At 37.9% G+C, this 18024-nt stretch overlaps 1 protein-coding gene across 1 annotated transcript in view; it reads right to left on the bottom strand.

Moving 5' to 3' along the window:
* C10H1orf141 (chromosome 10 C1orf141 homolog) overlaps positions 1–18024 on the bottom strand; it is a 49180-nt gene that overhangs the window by 13888 nt on the left and 17268 nt on the right. The window contains exons 3-4 of the mRNA XM_041773018.1: positions 16796–16953; positions 2043–2155 (exon numbers count right to left, since the gene is read on the bottom strand). Of these exons, the coding sequence (XP_041628952.1) occupies positions 2043–2155; positions 16796–16953 (271 nt within the window). The remainder of the gene's footprint in view (positions 1–2042; positions 2156–16795; positions 16954–18024) is intronic.

Here is an 18024-nt window from a genome sequence, read left to right as displayed (position 1 = left end):
AAAAGGACAAACCTACTTTTAAAATGAGGTAAGGGGCATGTGGGTGGCTCAGTCAGTTAAGCATCTGACTCCGGCTTGGGTCATGTTCTCAGGATCCTAGGATCAAGCCCTGGGTCAAGCCCTACTTCAGGCTCTGCACTCAGTGGGGTGTCTGCTTCTCTTTCTCCCTCTGCCCCTCCCCCTGCTCATGCGCACTCTCTCTGAAATAAAAAAAAGAATCTTTAAAAATAAAATGAGTTAAAGCTCAGGTGATTTCCAAAAGTGTAAATTTAATTGATCAACAGTCTTACAAAAAAGTTCTCAAACTTATTGGTAATCATGGAAATGTAAATTGAAACATAATGATATACTATTATGTATACTAATATAAAAATTGAGCAATTTTGAATGTTAACAAGAAAGCAGAACAAAAAGAGCTCTCACAAATCTGATAGGAGTACAAATTGGTACAAATACTTTGGATAGTTTGCCAGTATTTATGATAGTTGAAGATAAGTATATTTGGCAATATAAATCCTAGATAGACACTCTCAAGAAAATTTTACAGCAGGATGCATAAACAAGAATGTTTATTCATCATTGTAATGGTCGACAAACTAAAACCCAAAAATTTCATCAGTAGAATAGATAAATTGTGATATACATTTGATCCTGGAACAACATAGGCTGAACTACCTGAGTTCACTTACACATGGATTTTTTTGATACAGTATAGTACTCTTATGATTTTCTTTTTTTTTTTAAGATTCATTTATTTATTCATGAAAGACACAGAGAGAGAGGGGCGCAGAGACAGGCAGAGAGATAAGCAGGCTCTGTGTAGGGAGCCCGACATGGGGCTCAATCCTGGGACTCCAGGATCATGCCCTGGGCCAAAGGCAGATGCTTAACCGTTGAGCCTCCCAGGTGTCCCATGATTTTCTTAATAACGTGTTTTCTTTAGCTTATTTTATTATAAGAATATGGCATATAATACATATAAAATATGTGTTTATGTTATTGGAAAGTCTTCTGGTCAACAGTAAGTTATTAGTTAAGTTTTGGGGGAATCAAAAGTTACATGTTGATTTTTAACTGTGCAGTGGATTCAGTCTCCCTCACCCCCATGTTGTTCAAGGGTCAACTGTACACTATTTTAATGATGGAGAAGATAAATTAAGAGGAGAGACTGAAGAGTAATAGAGTAGGAAAACAAGAATAGGAGTTCCAAAATCCCAAAGAAGAGATTAAGAAGGAGGGAGTGATCAACCAACTATATTTATATTGAGAAGTGGAAGAAAATGAAAACAGAAATATTATTTGGACTTAGCAGTGGAGATCATTGATACTCTTGATCAGAGTCGCTTCAGTGGATGGTGGAGAAATCAGGCTGGAGTTGTCTGAGGTTTGAACAAATGTTGAGGAAATAGAGACATTGTATGTAAACAAATCCTTTGAGAATTTAGATGATGAAGTGTTTCAGAGAAATGAATCAATATGGGGCAATGTGGAGTCAAGGAGCCTCAATCAAAGGGGCAGTGAGAATGATTCAATTGCGTGGTTCTTTGATAATCACAGAGAAAGAAAAACAAAGGCAACACAAAACTCTAAAATTCTCTGAACTTTTGCAGGGCTAGTTCCTAGCTTAGAGATTCCTTAAATTTTGAAGAAAGTAAATTTCTTTACTTTAATCTCTGTAAAGTAAGTTTTTATTAAGCACGATGCCCATAGTTAACTGATTTCTTTTTTTAACAGTGACAAGAAAACTCAGTGTTGACATGAAGGAAACTCAGATATTTTCTTTCTAGAAAAATAAACATTAAAATGTATTCTTAATTTGTGACTTCTAGATATTGTCCATTCTGATATTTAACATATCTTAGGAAATTCTTCTGTATAGCTTACTGAAATCTTTGACACTGCAGTTATAAGCCATATACTTTCAAGCAAATTCTTTCAACAGACATCAAATCATGGAGGACTTTTAAGAAACACATTAATAAATAATAAAGTATATAATAAAAGCACTCATTAATAAAGACGCATGTTACACAGAGCATTACCTATTGACTTGCTTTCTTGAGTTCTTATATCTGTTGGTACAAAGTGTGGTTCTAAATTTAACTTTCCAAAATCACTCTTTCTAGGTTCAGGCTCATTTTTGAAGCAGATATATCTAGAAATAATAAAATTAATCTAAATTAAAAGAATCAGAAAAATCTATGGAACCAATCTAAAAAATTAACTTGGAGAAATGTGGTTAAGTCCCAGTTATATAGATCAGATGTTATTGAAGTTAATAATATTATAATACAAAATGTGAAAGAATGGGACTGAGCCAGAGCTGACAATATTAGTGATAATCACTTGAAGTAGAGACAGATAGGAAACTGCTGTTGTCATAGGATTGAGGGCACTCTAGAAAACTATAGTTCACAAGCGGATTAACCCCTTAAAATATTCTGGAAATACATTAAATGAGATATTGGGGACATTGTCAGATCTGAGTTAAAGTCATGGGACACAGTTAACAATCAGTTCAGATACCAAAATAGTAGACTAGACTCCTAACTCTGGGAAACAAACTAGGGGTGGTGGAAGGGGAGGAGCGCGGGGGGTGGGGGGAATGGGTGACGGGCACTGAGGCGGACACTTGACGGGATGAGCACTGGGTGTTTTTCTGTATGTTGGTAAATTGAACACCAATAAAAATTTATAAATAAAAAAAAGAAAAAAACCCAAAATAGTAGACTAGATAGGATCACAGCATTTATTTATTGTAAAGGAAAAATTTCCCCTAAATCCTTTAACTGACAATATAATGAAGTTAATACTATTATATAATTCATGTAATACTATTCGTCTAATACCATTCTGACCACTAAATGCTGGAAAAACCCATGACTCAGTCTTCCAAACTCAGAAACTCACCTTCAGTTGATATCATCCCATCTCACATCTTTACATATTATCTATAGGCTGATGTCCCCCAGATTTATAATTATTATTTATAAGCCCTCAAACTCTTCCCTGAGCTCCTGATTTATATATCCAACAGCTACATGACTTCTGCAGTTAGCTTTGTTATAGACATCTTAAGCTAAACCCATTCAAAACCACATCCTTGCTTTTGCTTCCTTCCCAATCTATTCCTCTTTGAGGCTTCCCCAGCTCCATTCAACCAGAAGTGTAGGCCAAAAACTTGACAATATCTTTGATTTCTCTTTCTCTCATTCCCCATTCCCAACTGTCACCAAACCTCACTAGATCTTTCTTAGAAACGCATCCCAATCTACTTCTTTCCGTGTTACTTCTACTCTAGTCCAAGACACCTTCATCTCCCATCTGAGCTACTTCCATGTGTCTCTCACCTTCTGTTGGCTTTCTCTGCTATCACTCATCCTCTATAGTCTATTCCTAGTGCAACCATGGTGGCACCCTTAAAATATAAATGTGATTGCCATTTCCCTCCAATTATTTCCTACTAGACTCAAAGTTCAAAATTCTCACTCCAAGACAGAAACTGTCTCCCCATTTTTCATGTTTCTAAGTAGAGGAACTTCCATTAAATGCCCTTCCAGGCCTCTCTCTGTGCACTACCCCCCCCCCTCCCCCGCCCTGCCCTGCCCTGCCCTGCCCTGGAAGCAAAGTGCTGTTTGGTTTAAGGAAGCAACTTAAGCTCACATTTCAGGACCATAGTACTTGCTCATCCCTCTGCCTGTAATACTCTTCCTCTAGCTATTGCTAAGGGTTACTCCCTTAAGTTATAAGAGTATTTTGTTAAGAGTACTCAAATTTCCATCTCTTCAGAAAGGTCTTTTCTGTCCACTTCTCTATCTAAAATAGTAATCCCTATCAATCTTAATTCCATTAATTTACTCTATTTTTCTTCACAGCATCTATCACTAGTGGATTTATATTATATATTCATTTGTTCATTTAGTTTAATATCTGTCTCCTCACCTTATCCCAAAAGATAAATTGAGGGCAGAGTTTGTTTTGTTCACTGTTGCATACTCAGCACCTAGAACAGTGACTGGCGTACAGTACATGTGTAATAAATGTGTTGAGTGCACAAATTGTTCTGGTAAATTTTATTAAACTTTCTTATAATCTTATAATTCCAATGAAATTTTAGTTTATTCTCTTTGGGTTTTTCAGTAAACAATTATTTAATATTCATAAAATAATTTATCTGTTCTTTTCAAAACATTTATATTTTTGTCTTATATTCTAATTTAATATCATTGGCAAGTGCTTCTAGAAGAGTGTAGGATACTAGTGAGAATGGGCATCCTTCTGCTTCTTATTTAAAAGGGAATGTGTCAAGTGTTCCACCCCAAGCATGATGTTGGCTATACACTCTCATTAAGAAGATATCTTTTTTAGCCTTATCTTACTAAGGCATTTTTCAAATACATTTGCAGAATATATAGAGGTGTTTGGATATGGATATCCTTATGGTGAACCAAAGAGCATGGACTTCAGAGTTGGACCTTACTTGCATCTTGACTCTATGTGAATTTCTGCAGAATATTGATTTCCTCTGAATCTCAGTCCTTCACAGGCCAAATGTGGGTAATAACTATCTTACAGGTTAGTGTAAGAATTACGTAAAATGAAGTCTAGAAAGTGCTTAGCAAGTGTTCGTGATATAGTAAAAGGTCAGTGAGTAGTACTTTTTACTATTCCCAAAATTTACTCCACTTAGTCATAGTAGAGTAATGTTTATTTAATATAGTGTTAGATTCTACTTTGTTAATATAGTAAGTTATTGAAAGGCACTTATCCTGTTGTTTTAGAATGGATGACCAGATGATTTTTTATCTAAGGCTGAGTAAAAGGAACAAAAAATAGCCTGTATTCTACAAAGACCCACCAATATTTGGGGCCATTCTCCTCAAGGAGCAGAAAACTGTAGTGGGGTAGGGGGTGCATATCAGAATTATCTCATTGACCTCATAGAGTTGGCTGTGGCTTTCCCCTCTCTTTTCAGTGTCAGAGTGAGCAGAGATGCTTAGGGTTTCCCAAGGAATCACTTACAAAGACTGACTCCTTCAAAAGGCAGAGGCTGACATCTCATTTCTCAGCTGCACATCTGTTAGTACACTTATGGATTTGCCTTATGTCTATCTATATAAAAACAAATTTGCAGAGTGGAGTGAGGAGGAGAAATCACAGCACACTGTATCCCATTGTGTGGCATGGCAAGGATGCTTGAGTTTCTGAGGGGGAAAATGGACATTGAGGTTGTAACTGGGCTTGGGCCATTTTGTTGGTACCTCACATAGATTGCTGACTGGCAGGCTAGTGATCCTTAACAAAAGAAGTTGTGACATATACGAGAGAGAGTAAGAGTTGAGGATGAAAACAAAAAGTAAGAGTTGAGGATGAATTTGAAAAGGTGTGGCTGAAGGAAGCTCTCTTTGGTTAGGGAACTGGTCTGTCTGAGCCACTGTCACCTGTGCCTCATTAAAGAGCTAGGCTCTTTTTTGTCTTCTTGCAACCAGATGATTGTAAGGACTGTAAGGATTACAATTTCTGGAGGGCAAGCGCTATGTCTAATATAAAAATTCTGTGGCTCTTCTTCCCTTGGGACAAACACCACCTACCATGCCATCACCAAGTGCCTAACACAATGCTTACTACATAAGCACATAGGAAAAGCTTTTTTTTTCAATTAAGATATATTTGACATATAACATTGTATTTGTTTTATGTATACAACATAATTATTTGATATATGTATATATTGTAAAATGAACACCACAGTAAGTCTAGTTAATATCCATCATGATACAGAGTTAAAAACTTTTCTTTCTTATGGTGAGAACTTTTAAGTTCTACTCCTTTAGCAATTTTCAAATATGCAATATAGTATTGTTGACTATAGTCACCATGCTGTACATTATATCCTCAGTAATTATTTATCTTGTAAACTGGAAGTTTCTGTCTTTTGACCATCCTCACCCATTTCATCAGGAAGGCTTTTTTTGACTAGAATAGGCTGGAGGATGACAACTGAGAAAGAAGATGGTAGCAGTAGATAGGTAAGTAAGAAACATTGTCTTTTCCTTCTCCCTCCTCTCTTGCTCCCATAGAGGGCTGGGGGTGACGTTGGGAGGCACGGTGCTGTTTATACGGCATGGTTAATAAATGTTTAATAACCTTTTCTCCAAGTGTAGTTCCAACATGAATGTTGATTGATAGTTTTATTTACTTTAAAGAATAACATGAAAATGAAAAAATAAAGACATTGGAACTTCACTCCTTCATCAATGACATAAGCTACTTTTTTCTGAGCCAGATAATTTTTGAATATTAGAATATATCCTCAATTTTGTGTGCTATTCAGAGTATAATGGCTACAGGCAAGACAAACTTTGAAGTTTAGTCTTCATCAACATTTTCTCCCTCACTTTCTTAAATCTAGACAAATAAAAAGTCAAGCCCCCATTTGTAATCTTTGTTAATATTTGTGGCATAAATACACACATAATTGATTTCAAGCTACTGATGGGACATTGCTGAATGTGGAATTGGAAAGAAATATGTAGTACTGTGATAATTATACAGTAGTTCCACCATATGGATATAATAAATGAAAATGATTTAAAACACAGATAATAGTAAAATGTAGTAAAAGAATTAGAAAGGGATAGGGGATCACTGGGTGGCACAGCGGTTTAGCGCCTATCTGGCCCAGGGCGCGATCATGGAGACCCGGGATCAAATCCCACGTCGGGCTCCCGGTGCATGGAGCCTGCTTCTCCCTCTGCCTGTGTCTCTGTCTCTGCCCCTCTCTCTCTCTCTCTCTCTCTCTCTCTCTGTGTGTGACTATCATCAATAAATTAAAAAAAAAAAAGAAAGGGATGTATTTGAGTATGTCTTTGTTTTTATTATGTCACTGAAATTTTAATTTACTTAGTTTAACTTTTAATAATAACTTAGCCATTTCACAAAATTCCTGAAAATTCAATAGTCAGCTCTAACAAATTGGTAGGAGCTGGTTCTAGTACACCGATTTTCCCATGCAAGAAGCAGAAAAGATTAGAAGAAGAAAGAAGCGGAGGTGTGCTAGCTTAGCTCCTGTGATGTCAATAGACTGGCTAGACAGGGTAGAGAAAGCTTCAAGTAGCATGTGGATCAAAATACCAAATTGGACAGACTTTTGTTAATTTTTTTATTATTTTTTTTGGATAGACTTTATTTTATTTTTTTATTTATTTACTTTATTTATTTTTATTTTTTTTAATTAATTTTTATTGGTGTTCAATTTACCAACATACAGAAAAACACCCAGTGCTCATCCCATCAAGTGTCCGCCTCAGTGCCCATCACCCAATCCCCTCCAACACCCGCCCTCCTCCCCTTCCACCACCCCTAGTTCGTTTCCCAGAGGTAGGAGTCTTTATGTTCTGTCTCCCTTCCTGATATTTCCCAACATTTCTTTTCCCTTCCTTTATATTCCCTTTCACTATTATTTATATTCCCCAAATGAATGAGAACATACACTGTTTGTCCTTCTCCGATTGACTTATTTCACTCAGCATAATACCCTCCAGTTCCATCCACGTTGAAGCAAATGGTGGGTATTTGTCGTTTCTAATGGCTGAGTAATATTCCATTGTATACATAAACCACATCTTCTTTATCCATTCATCTTTCGATGGACACCGAGGCTCCTTCCACAGTTTGGCTATTGTGGCCATTGCTGCTAGAAACATCGGGGTGCAGGTGTCCCGACGTTTCATTGCATCTGAATCTTTGGGGTAAATCCCCAACAGTGCAATTGCTGGGTCGTAGGGCAGGTCTATTTTTAACTCTTTGAGGAACCTCCACACAGTTTTCCAGAGTGGCTGCACCAGTTCACATTCCCACCAACAGTGTAAGAGGCTTCCCTTTTCTCCGCATCCTCTCCAACATTTGTTGTTTCCTGCCTTGTTAATTTTCCCCATTCTCACTGGTGTGAGGTGGTATCTCATTGTGGTTTTGATTTGTATTTCCCTGATGGCAAGTGATGCAGAGCATTTTCTCATGTGCATGTTGGCCATGTCCATGTCTTCCTCTGTGAGATATCTCTTCATGTCTTTTGCCCATTTCATGATTGGATTGTTTGTTTCTTTGCTGTTGAGTTTAATAAGTTCTTTATAGATTTTGGAAACTAGCCCTTTATCTGATAGGTCATTTGCAAATATCTTCTCCCATTCTGTAGGTTGTCTCTTAGTTTTGTTGACTGTATCCTTTGCTGTGCAAAAGCTTCTTATCTTGATGAAGTCCCAATAGTTCATTTTTGCTTTTGTTTCTTTTGCCTTTGTGGATGTATCTTGCAAGAAGTTACTGTGGCCAAGTTCAAAAAGGGTGTTGCCTGTGTTCTCCTCTAGGATTTTGATGGACTCTTGTCTCACATTTAGATCTCTCATCCATTTTGAGTTTATCTTTGTGTATGGTGAAAGAGAGTGGTCCAGTTTCATTCTTCTGCATGTGGATGTCCAATTTTCCCAGCACCATTTATTGAAGAGACTGTATTTCTTCCAATGGATAGTCTTTCCTCCTTTATCGAATATTAGATGACCGTACATTTCAGGGTCCACTTCTGGATTCTCTATTCTGTTCCATTGATCTATGTGTCTGTTTTTGTGCCAGTACCACACTGTCTTGATGACCACGGCTTTGTAGTACAACCTGAAATCTGGCATTGTGATGCCCCCAGCTATGGTTTTCTTTTTTAAAATTCCCCTGGCTATTCGGGGTCTTTTCTGATTCCACACAAATCTTAATATAATTTGTTCTAACTCTCTGAAGAAAGCCCATGGTATTTTGATAGGGATTGCATTAAACGTGTAAATTGCCCTGGGTAACATTGACATTTTTACAATATTAATTCTGCCAATCCATAAGCATGGAATATTTTTCCATCTCTTTGTGTCTTCCTCAATTTCTTTCAGAAGTGTTCTATAGTTTTTAGGGTATAGATCTTTTACCTCTTTGGTTAGGTTTATTCCTAGGTATCTTATGCTTTTGGGTGCAATTGTAAATGGGATTGACTCCTTAATTTCTCTTTCTTCAGTCTCATTGTTAGTGTATAGAAATGCCATTGATTTCTGGGCTTTGATTTTGTATCCTGCCACGCTACCAAATTGCTGTATGAGTTCTAGCAATCTTGGGGTGGAGGCTTTTGGGTTTTCTATGTAGAGTATCATGTCATCTGCGAAGAGGGAGAGTTTGACTTCTTCTTTGCCAATTTGAATGCCTTTAATGTCTTTTTGTTGTCTGATTGCTGAGGCGAGGACTTCCAGAACTATGTTGAACAGCAGTGGTGAGAGTGGACATCCCTGTCTTGTTCCTGATCTTAGGGGAAAGGCTCCCAGTGCTTCCCCATTGAGAATGATATTTGCTGTGGGCTTTTCGTAAATGGCTTTTAAGATGTCGAGGAAAGTTCCCTCTATCCCAACACTCTGAAGGGTTTTGATCAGGAATGGATGCTGTATTTTGTCAAATGCTTTCTCTGCATCTAATGAGAGTATCATATGGTTCTTGGTTTTTCTCTTGCTGATATGATGAATCACATTGATGGTTTTACGAGTGTTGAACCAGCCTTGTGTCCCAGGGATAAATCCTACTTGGTCATGGTGAATAATTTTCTTAATGTGTTGTTGGATCCTATTGGCTAGTATCTTGTTGAGAATTTTTGCATCCATGTTCATCAGGGATATTGGTCTGTAATTCTCCTTTTTGGTGGGATCTTTGTCTGGTTTTGGAATTAAGGTGATGCTGGCCTCATAGAACGAATTTGGAAGTACTCCATCTCTTTCTATCTTTCCAAACAGCTTTAGTAGAATAGGTATGATTTCTTCTTTAAACGTTTGATAGAATTCCCCTGGGAAGCCATCTGGCCCTGGACTCTTGTGTCTTGGGAGGTTTTTGATGACTGCTTCAATTTCCTCCCTGGTTATTGGCCTGTTCAGGTTTTCTATTTCTTCCTGCTCCAGTTTTTGTAGTTTGTGGCTTTCCAGGAATGCGTCCATTTCTCTAGATTTCCTAATTTATTGGCGTACAGCTGTTCATAATATGTTTTTAAAGTCGTCTGTATTTCCTTGGTGTTGGTAGTGATCTCTCCTTTCTCATTCATGATTTTATTAATTTGAGTCTTCTCTCTCTTCTTTTTAATAAGGTTGGCTAATGGTTTATCTATCTTATTAATTCTTTCAAAGAACCAACTCCTGGTTCTGTTGATCTGTTCCACAGTTCTTTTGGTCTCGACTTCATTTAGTTCTGCTCGAATTTTAATTAATTCTCTTCTTCTGCTGGGGGTGGGGTCCATTTGTTGCTTTTTCTCTAGTTCCTTTATGTGTAAGGTGAGCTTTTGAATTTGAGTTCTTTCCAGTTTTTGAATGGATGCTTGTATTGCGATGTATTTCCTCCTCAGGACTGCTTTTGCTGCATCCCAAAGATTTTGAACGGTTGTATCTTCATTCTCATTAGTTTCCATGAATCTTATTAATTCTTCCTTAATTTCCTTGTTGACCTTTTCATCTTTTAGCAGGATGGTCCTTGACCTCCACGTGTTTGTGGTCCTTCCAAACTTCTTGTTGTGATTAAGTTCTAATTTCAAGGCATTATGGTCTGAGAATATACAGGGGACTATCCCGATCTTTTGGTATCGGTTCAGACCCGATTTGTGACCCAGTATGTGGTCTATTCTGGAGAAAGTTCCATGTGCACTTGAGAAGAATGTGTATTCAGTTGAGTTTGGATGTAAAGTTCTGTAGATATCTGTGAAATCCATCTGGTCCAGTGTATCATTTAAAGCTCTCGTTTCTTTGGATATGTTGTGCTTAGAAGACCTATCTAGTATAGAAAGACCTAGATTGAAGTCACCAAGTATAAGTGTATTATTATCAAAGTATTTCTTCAGTTTGGTTATTAATTGGTTTAAATATTTGGCAGCTCCCACAGTCGGGGCATATATATTGAGGATTGTTAAGTCCTCTTGTTGGATAGATCCTTTGAGTATGAGATAGTGTCCCTCTTCATCTCTCACTATAGTCTTCGGGGTAAATTTTAATTTATCTGATATAAGGATGGCTACCCCTGCTTTCTTTTGAGGACCATTTGAATGGTAAATGGTTCTCCAACCTTTTATTTTCAGGTTGTATGTGTCCTTCTGTCTAAAATGAGTCTCTTGTAGACAGCAAATAGATGGGTCCTGCTTTTTTATCCAGTCTGAAACCCTGCGCCTTTTGATGGGGTCATTAAGCCCATTCACGTTCAGAGTTACTATTGACAGATATGACTTTAGTGTCATCATATCTATTCAGTCCTTGTTTTTGTGGATTGTTCCACTGAACTTCTTCTTGAAGGGGAATTTTAAGAGTCCCCCTTAAAATTTCTTGCAGAGCTGGTTTGGAGGTTACATATTCTTTCAGTTCCTGCCTGTCTTGGAAGCTCTTTATCTCTCGTTCCATTTTGAATGAAAGCCTTGCTGGATAAAGTATTCTTGGTTGCATGTTCTTCTCATTTAGGACCCTGAATATATCCTGCCAGCCCTTTCTGGCCTGCCAGGTCTCTGTGGAGAGGTCTGCTGTTACCCTAATATTCCTCCCCATAAAAGTCAGGGACTTTTTTTCTCTTGCTGCTTTAAGGATCTTCTCCTTATCTTTGGAATTTGCAAGCTTCACTATTAAATGTCGAGGTGTTGAACGGTTTTTGTTGATTTTAGGGGGGGATCTCTCTATTTCCTGCATCTGAATGCCTGTTTCCCTTCCCAGATTAGGAAAGTTTTCAGCTAGGATTTGTTCAAATACATATTCTGGCCTTCTGTCCCTTTCGGCGCCCTCGGGAACCCCAATTAAACGTAGGTTTTTCTTCCTCAGGCTGTCATTTATTTCCCTTAATCTATCCTCATGGTCTTTTAATTGCCTGTCTCTTTTTTCCTCAGTTTCCCTCTTTGCCATCAACTTGTCTTCTATGTCACTCACTCGTTCTTCCACCTCGTTAAGCCTCGTCGTTAGGACTTCTAGCTTGGATTGCATCTCATTTAATTGATTTTTAATTTCTGCCTGATTGGATCTAAATTCTGCAGTCATGAAGTCTCTTGAGTCCTTTATGGTTTTTTCTAGAGCCACCAGTAGCTGTATAATAGTGCTTCTGAATTGGCTTTCTGACATTGAATTGTAATCCAGATTTTGTAACTCTGTGGGAGAGAGGGCTGTTTCTGATTCTTTTTTTTTGAGGTGAGGTTTTCCTTCTAGTCATTTTGCTCAGTGCAGAGTGGCCAAAAACAAGTTGTATTGGGAAAAGGAGAAAAAGAGAGAGAAGGAAAGAAAAGAGAAAAAGAAAAAAGAGAAAGAAGAAAAAAGGGGGGGAAAGAGAAGAAAAAGAGAAAGAGAAAGAAAAAGAAAGAAAGGAGGAAAAAAAAAAGGGGGGTTGGGGTGGGGGAAGCAATCAGAAATCAAGAAGAAAGAAAGAAAAAAAAGCACAAAACAAAACAAAAACAAAAAAACACGGGGGAGTATCTTCCGATTCTGTACACTTTAAGTCCCTTGACTTCCCCTGGGCCTGGTCCGTCTCGCTGGTCTTCTGAGGGAGGGGCCTGTTGTGCTGATTCTCAGGTGTTAGCACTTGGGGGAGCTGCTCTGCATCTTCCTGGTGCAGGGCTCAGTGGGGTTGTTCACCCCGTGAGGCCCCGGGAGGAAGCCACAGTGGCGGGGGCAGCTCTGGGACCCTGGAGTCAGCCCCCGCAGTAGCACCGGGGCTCTCCGTCTGCAGGGCCTGGGGGCTCCGGGGCGGGGCCGCTGATCTGCTCTGATCTGCTCAGTTCTAGGCAGGAGCGTCCTTGCTGTCCTGGGCCCTCCCGGCCTCTGCCTGTCCCTTTTTTTTTTTTTTAATAAACTTTTATGATAGTCACACACACACATAGAGAGAGAGAGAGAGAGAGAGGCAGAGAGAGAGAGAGAGAGGCAGAGACACAGGCAGAGACACAGGCAGAGACACAGGCAGAGGGAGAAGCAGGCTCCATGAACCGGGAACCCGATGTGGGATTCGATCCCGGGTCTCCAGGATCGCGCCCTGGGCCAAAGGCAGGCGCTAAACCGCTGGGCCACCCAGGGATCCCTGCCTGTCCCTTGATAGAAGCCCAAACTCTTCTCACTGTAGCATTCCAGCTGGTCTCTCTTTAAATCTCAGGCCGAATTCGTAGATTTTCAGGATGATTTGAAGGTTTTCTAGGTAATTTGTTGGGGACAGGTGATTTGGAGACCCTACTCTGCCGCCATCTTGCCCCTCCCCCTGGATAGACTTTTAATAACCAAAAGTGATCAGAGTAAAATTGGAAAAATATAAAATTGTTTTATGTTACATGTTCCTGATTTGAAAATAGACAAATGAACCAATTAAGCTACTATTTTATATTTTAAGCTTTAAAAAAATCTATATTTGTCAGATTCAGCAATGGTTTTATGTCCTTGTGCTCAGACTTGAGAATTGAAGACATGTTTTGAAACTATTCCACCTTTGTCTATGCTGAGAAACCACTTAAATAGTTCTTTGAAACTTTGAAGAAACTAACCTCTGACATAGCTTAAAGGTGGTACTTTTGTAAAAGATAGTTGTTTGACTACTTTCTCAAAATTTTCTTTATTTTAATTATATTTAATTTTAATTTGGATAAAATATTTTTCCAGGTAAATCCCTCAGAAAGAATACATAGGCATATTACCTTCTAAAGTTTTTCTTACCCCCAAATTTGTCTATCTTTTGTTCTCATAAATAAACGATGATTCAAAAAAATAAAAAATAAAAATCAATAAATGATGATTCATCCAGATACAGGATTCCTGGATTACTTTTCTGTTCAAAACTTGAAGATGGTTATTTTCTAGATGTAGATGAGACATATGAAATTCATTTGATTTCCTTTCCTTTGTAATTAACCAATTTTTTTCTGCCTTTGGAATTAAATAATCAAATAATTTTACTTTAAGTCACACTTGGTAACCCTTTTGATTGGAAAATTCAAGTATGTCTTTTAAAAAAGAGAATTTTTTCCTAATATTTCTTTATTTCCTTATTATGTAGTATATGTTTATGGGTCAAATATCATGAAACCCTAGTATGTATTAAGTATATATTTATGTATTAAGTACTTATGTATTAAGTATATATTTACAGGTCAAATATTCTGAAACCCTACTATGTATCTCTTTTCAATCTGATTTCCATTTCATTTTTTTTTTGTATTTTCTCAAGATTATGCCTCTACTTGACCTTCTAGATTATCAATCCAATTTTCATTTGTATTCTATTTTTGTTTTCCTATTCAATTTTTTTAAAAACATTTATTTATTTATTATTTCAGATTTATTTATTTATTTGAGAGATGATTTTTTAAAGGGATTACTATTTTTGATAAAATGAGTATGACTCTTCTGTAAAAGGTCCAATTATGAAAAATTGCAGAGAAGAGTAGGTTTGGTGTTTACGGAGAAATCTTAGAGATGACATACAGATTAATCAAGAGATATTTTTAATATTTTATCAATTCCCTTTTACCCAAGAAAAATGCAAAAATCCTGAACTAATAGTAACATGGAAAACATGTCTCTGGGAGTAACTGAGAAAGAAGCCCTAAGAATTAGAATGGTTCTCAATTTTAGCTTTATGTAAGAATCATCTGGGGAACCTTAAGAATAGTCAAGCCTGGGCTGCATTCCAAACTAATTAACGTAAAATCCAATTATTTTAAAGCTCCCCAGGCAATACTAGTATGTAGGTGTGTTAAAAACTACTACTCTGAGGGGCACCTGGGTGGCTCAGCCTCTGCTTTCAGCTCAGATGATTGCCATTAAGCTTTAGATGTCCGTGGAGTCCTGGGATCTGTCCCGCATCAGGCTCCCCTGCATGGAGCCTGCTTCTCCCTCTGCGTATATCTCTGCCTCTCTGTCTGTGTCTCTCACATGAGTAAATAAATAAAATCTTAAAAAAACAAAACAAAACAAAACAAAAAAAAACACCTACTACTCTAAAAGCAAAGATCAGCTACAAATAAACCTGGGCAGATTTCACCAATTAGGTGCTCACAGCACCAGACTGAGAGTTGATATGATATTCAGCAAACCAAGGAAAAAACCAGAACGAACAGATGTTGGTGTTGGGCAGCAAGATTAGAGTAGCACATAAGCTAGAGCAGAGACACAAAGGATGGTCCTGGGACCAGTTTGACCAGCATTACCTGGAGACTTACTACATGTGCAAATTATCAGGCCTGCCTCAGCCAGACCTACTGAATCAAAAACTCTGCAAGTGCAGACCAGAAATCAGTGTTTTAAGGAGTTCTCCATGTTTGAGACCCACTGGGCTAAAGCAGTGCATCTCTATCGCTAGTGTTCACAGGAATCACCTAAGGGATCTTGTTAATTGCAGCTTCTGTCTGAGAGGGGGGGTCAGACATTCTGCATTTCCAACAAGTTCTAGAGTGACAAGATGTTGGATAGAAGACCACACTGGATAGAAGACCACACTTTGAATAGGGAAGGGGCTAGAGGTAAAAAATGAAAGAAGCCTGCAGTAGCCAGAAAGTCACTGGTTCAGGTCAGATAGGTTTTGACATAAAGCTTAGGCTAAGGTGAAAGCTGTGTTAATTAGAGCTGACATCTTGGCTCGGTGTAGGAATGAGGTTTGCGAGCTACTGGTGGAGATCAGTAGCCTAAATTATAATTACCATAATTTATGAGATCAGGAACTGCATCTCAAGATATGGAGGAACTGAAACTATCCAATATAACCAATGTAACCAGGATATCATTGTTGACACAAGGACAGAAACTTTCTGCCTCATGCTGTTATTTAAGCAAATCATTTTGTAACAGCTAAAGAGGACTCATTGCAAGAATGGGTTGCTTCCTGAAAGAAGAATGCCCTCCTCCTGAATATTCCACAGACATCTAAAGCTTAATATATCTAAATAAAACTCAGCTCTTCTTACTCTAATCCTCTTATCCACCTCAATCTGCTTTGCATCCTATGTTCTCTAAGTACAAAGTGTCATAATGTACCTAGTCACCAAGCCCCAAAGCCCCAAGTCATTCTACATTAAGAATGGGGTGGATGGTGTTAAAGAGCACAGGCTCTGAAATGGCACTGCTGGAGTTTAAATCCCGTTTGGGCCACTTATCTGTGTGACCTTGGGCAAGTTATTTAACCTCACCAAGATGAACTTTTCATCTGTAAAACTGCACTGAATACACTGAATGGTTATGCAGAATAAGTGGGGGTAAGAACAGTGTCCACTTTAGCACCAATGTATGACTGAAATTCTACTGATTCTACATCTTATTATTTCTTTTGTCTGGGCTCTCATCTCCATTTCTGATGCTTGGAAAAATCATATGGCATTATGCACACAAATACCAGTGAAAAACCAAGTAGGACATATTCAGGCTACCCCTTGTAAGTACACAGAGAAACTGGCTTACTTGGTTTTCTAGGTGGACTTCTTTTGGCAGTCTATTGATCTAAAGTTTGAAATAAATCTTGACATTAATTTGGGGCAATGTAATAGAATTCAAGAAGTCTTTCTTTAAAAATTGAGAATTGTAATTAGTATCTAATTATCATCTATAATAGTAAAATACTATAATAAACATTTTACAAAATATGAATAATCAGAATGCTGATTAAATATATTGCAACTCATAAGCACTATGAAACATACCTGTGTTTGACCAAGCTTACATTAAATACAGATTACATAATCTAAGACAAATCTACAGCAATGCTTTTAAAACTCCAAATGGAAAGTAGTTAGGATGGTTACCTTTTTGTTTTTTTAATACTATATGACTTGTCTTCTGTGATCCTGGGTACTTTCTTAGATGTGGATGGAACAATATCCTCTTCAAATTCCAACTGAAAGTCAAATGTCAGGGGTGTAACCAAAGTCTTTCTTTTTCCTTGACTCTGAAGCCTGTTTTTCTGTGGTAAAACCAAAGTACAACATTGTGAAAAAATGAGCACTTTTCATATCGGGAAAATCCTGTGTGGAAAGGAAGAAAATTAGTCTCATTTTATGCACTCACAGAGAATCTATGTGCCAGTCAATAATGGAGAAATATTACAGATTGAAAACTAGGGGCCTTGTGTACCAACATTTTTTATGCCGTTGCTGTCTGACCTGAGCTGCTCTTTTCCCATCCATGAAATGAGGGGACTTTGAATTAGATGACTATGAAGGTTCCCTCCTAATTCTAAAATTTAGAATTTAAGAATGACCTATAAATTAGGCAAAGACAATACTGATACATAGAGTTATTGGAAGGAGAGCAAGATGGTCTCCAACCTGCTACTCTTGCTGTTTCCACAAATGTGGTAAATCACTCCAACATTTGTCTAGCTGCATGAGCCAGAAATAGAGTTAAGAAAGCAATCAAAAGACTGTGTTCAAATATTTATATAGATGGACTGAAGAGGGAAAAGGGGTATAGCTAAAGAGTTAGCTAAGGAGCCAAAATCTTTTCAAAAAAAAAAATCTCTCAGCACTGCACAGAGGAATAAAGTGATGAAAAATTTGAAAGCAAGTCAAAGGATAGGAACTTCTGCTTCTGCCAGTGAAGGATTAAGCACTTACAGGAATTGCCCTCCTGCTGTAAACAACTAGAAAATCAGACAAAACATATGAAAACTACTGTAATTAGGCATTAGAAAACAGGAAGGGGGTGGAAAGGAACCATAATCCCCAGGAAAATGGAAACAAATGAGGTAAATCCCACAATAGCTCAGCTTACTTACTGGAGGCAGTTTCCACACGGAGACACAGGGAGGGAGAACTCCCATCAAGCCTTGTGGCCTTAACCTTGTTGAGTTTAAGAGACAGAAATTGCACCAACAATTACATTCTTGGGCATTCACCCCAGAGAAATGAAAACTTACATTCATACGAAAACCTGTATACAATTATGCAAAGCAGGTTGCATATTTGCAGCTTTTTTTAAAATTGGGGTTCAGGGATCCCTGGGTGGCGCAGTGGTTTGGCGCCTGCCTTTGGCC

This window comes from Vulpes lagopus, chromosome 10, assembly GCF_018345385.1.
Source record: "Vulpes lagopus strain Blue_001 chromosome 10, ASM1834538v1, whole genome shotgun sequence".
Classification (NCBI taxonomy): Eukaryota; Metazoa; Chordata; class Mammalia; order Carnivora; family Canidae; genus Vulpes; species Vulpes lagopus.
This window is presented reverse-complemented; position numbering and strand designations above follow the sequence as displayed.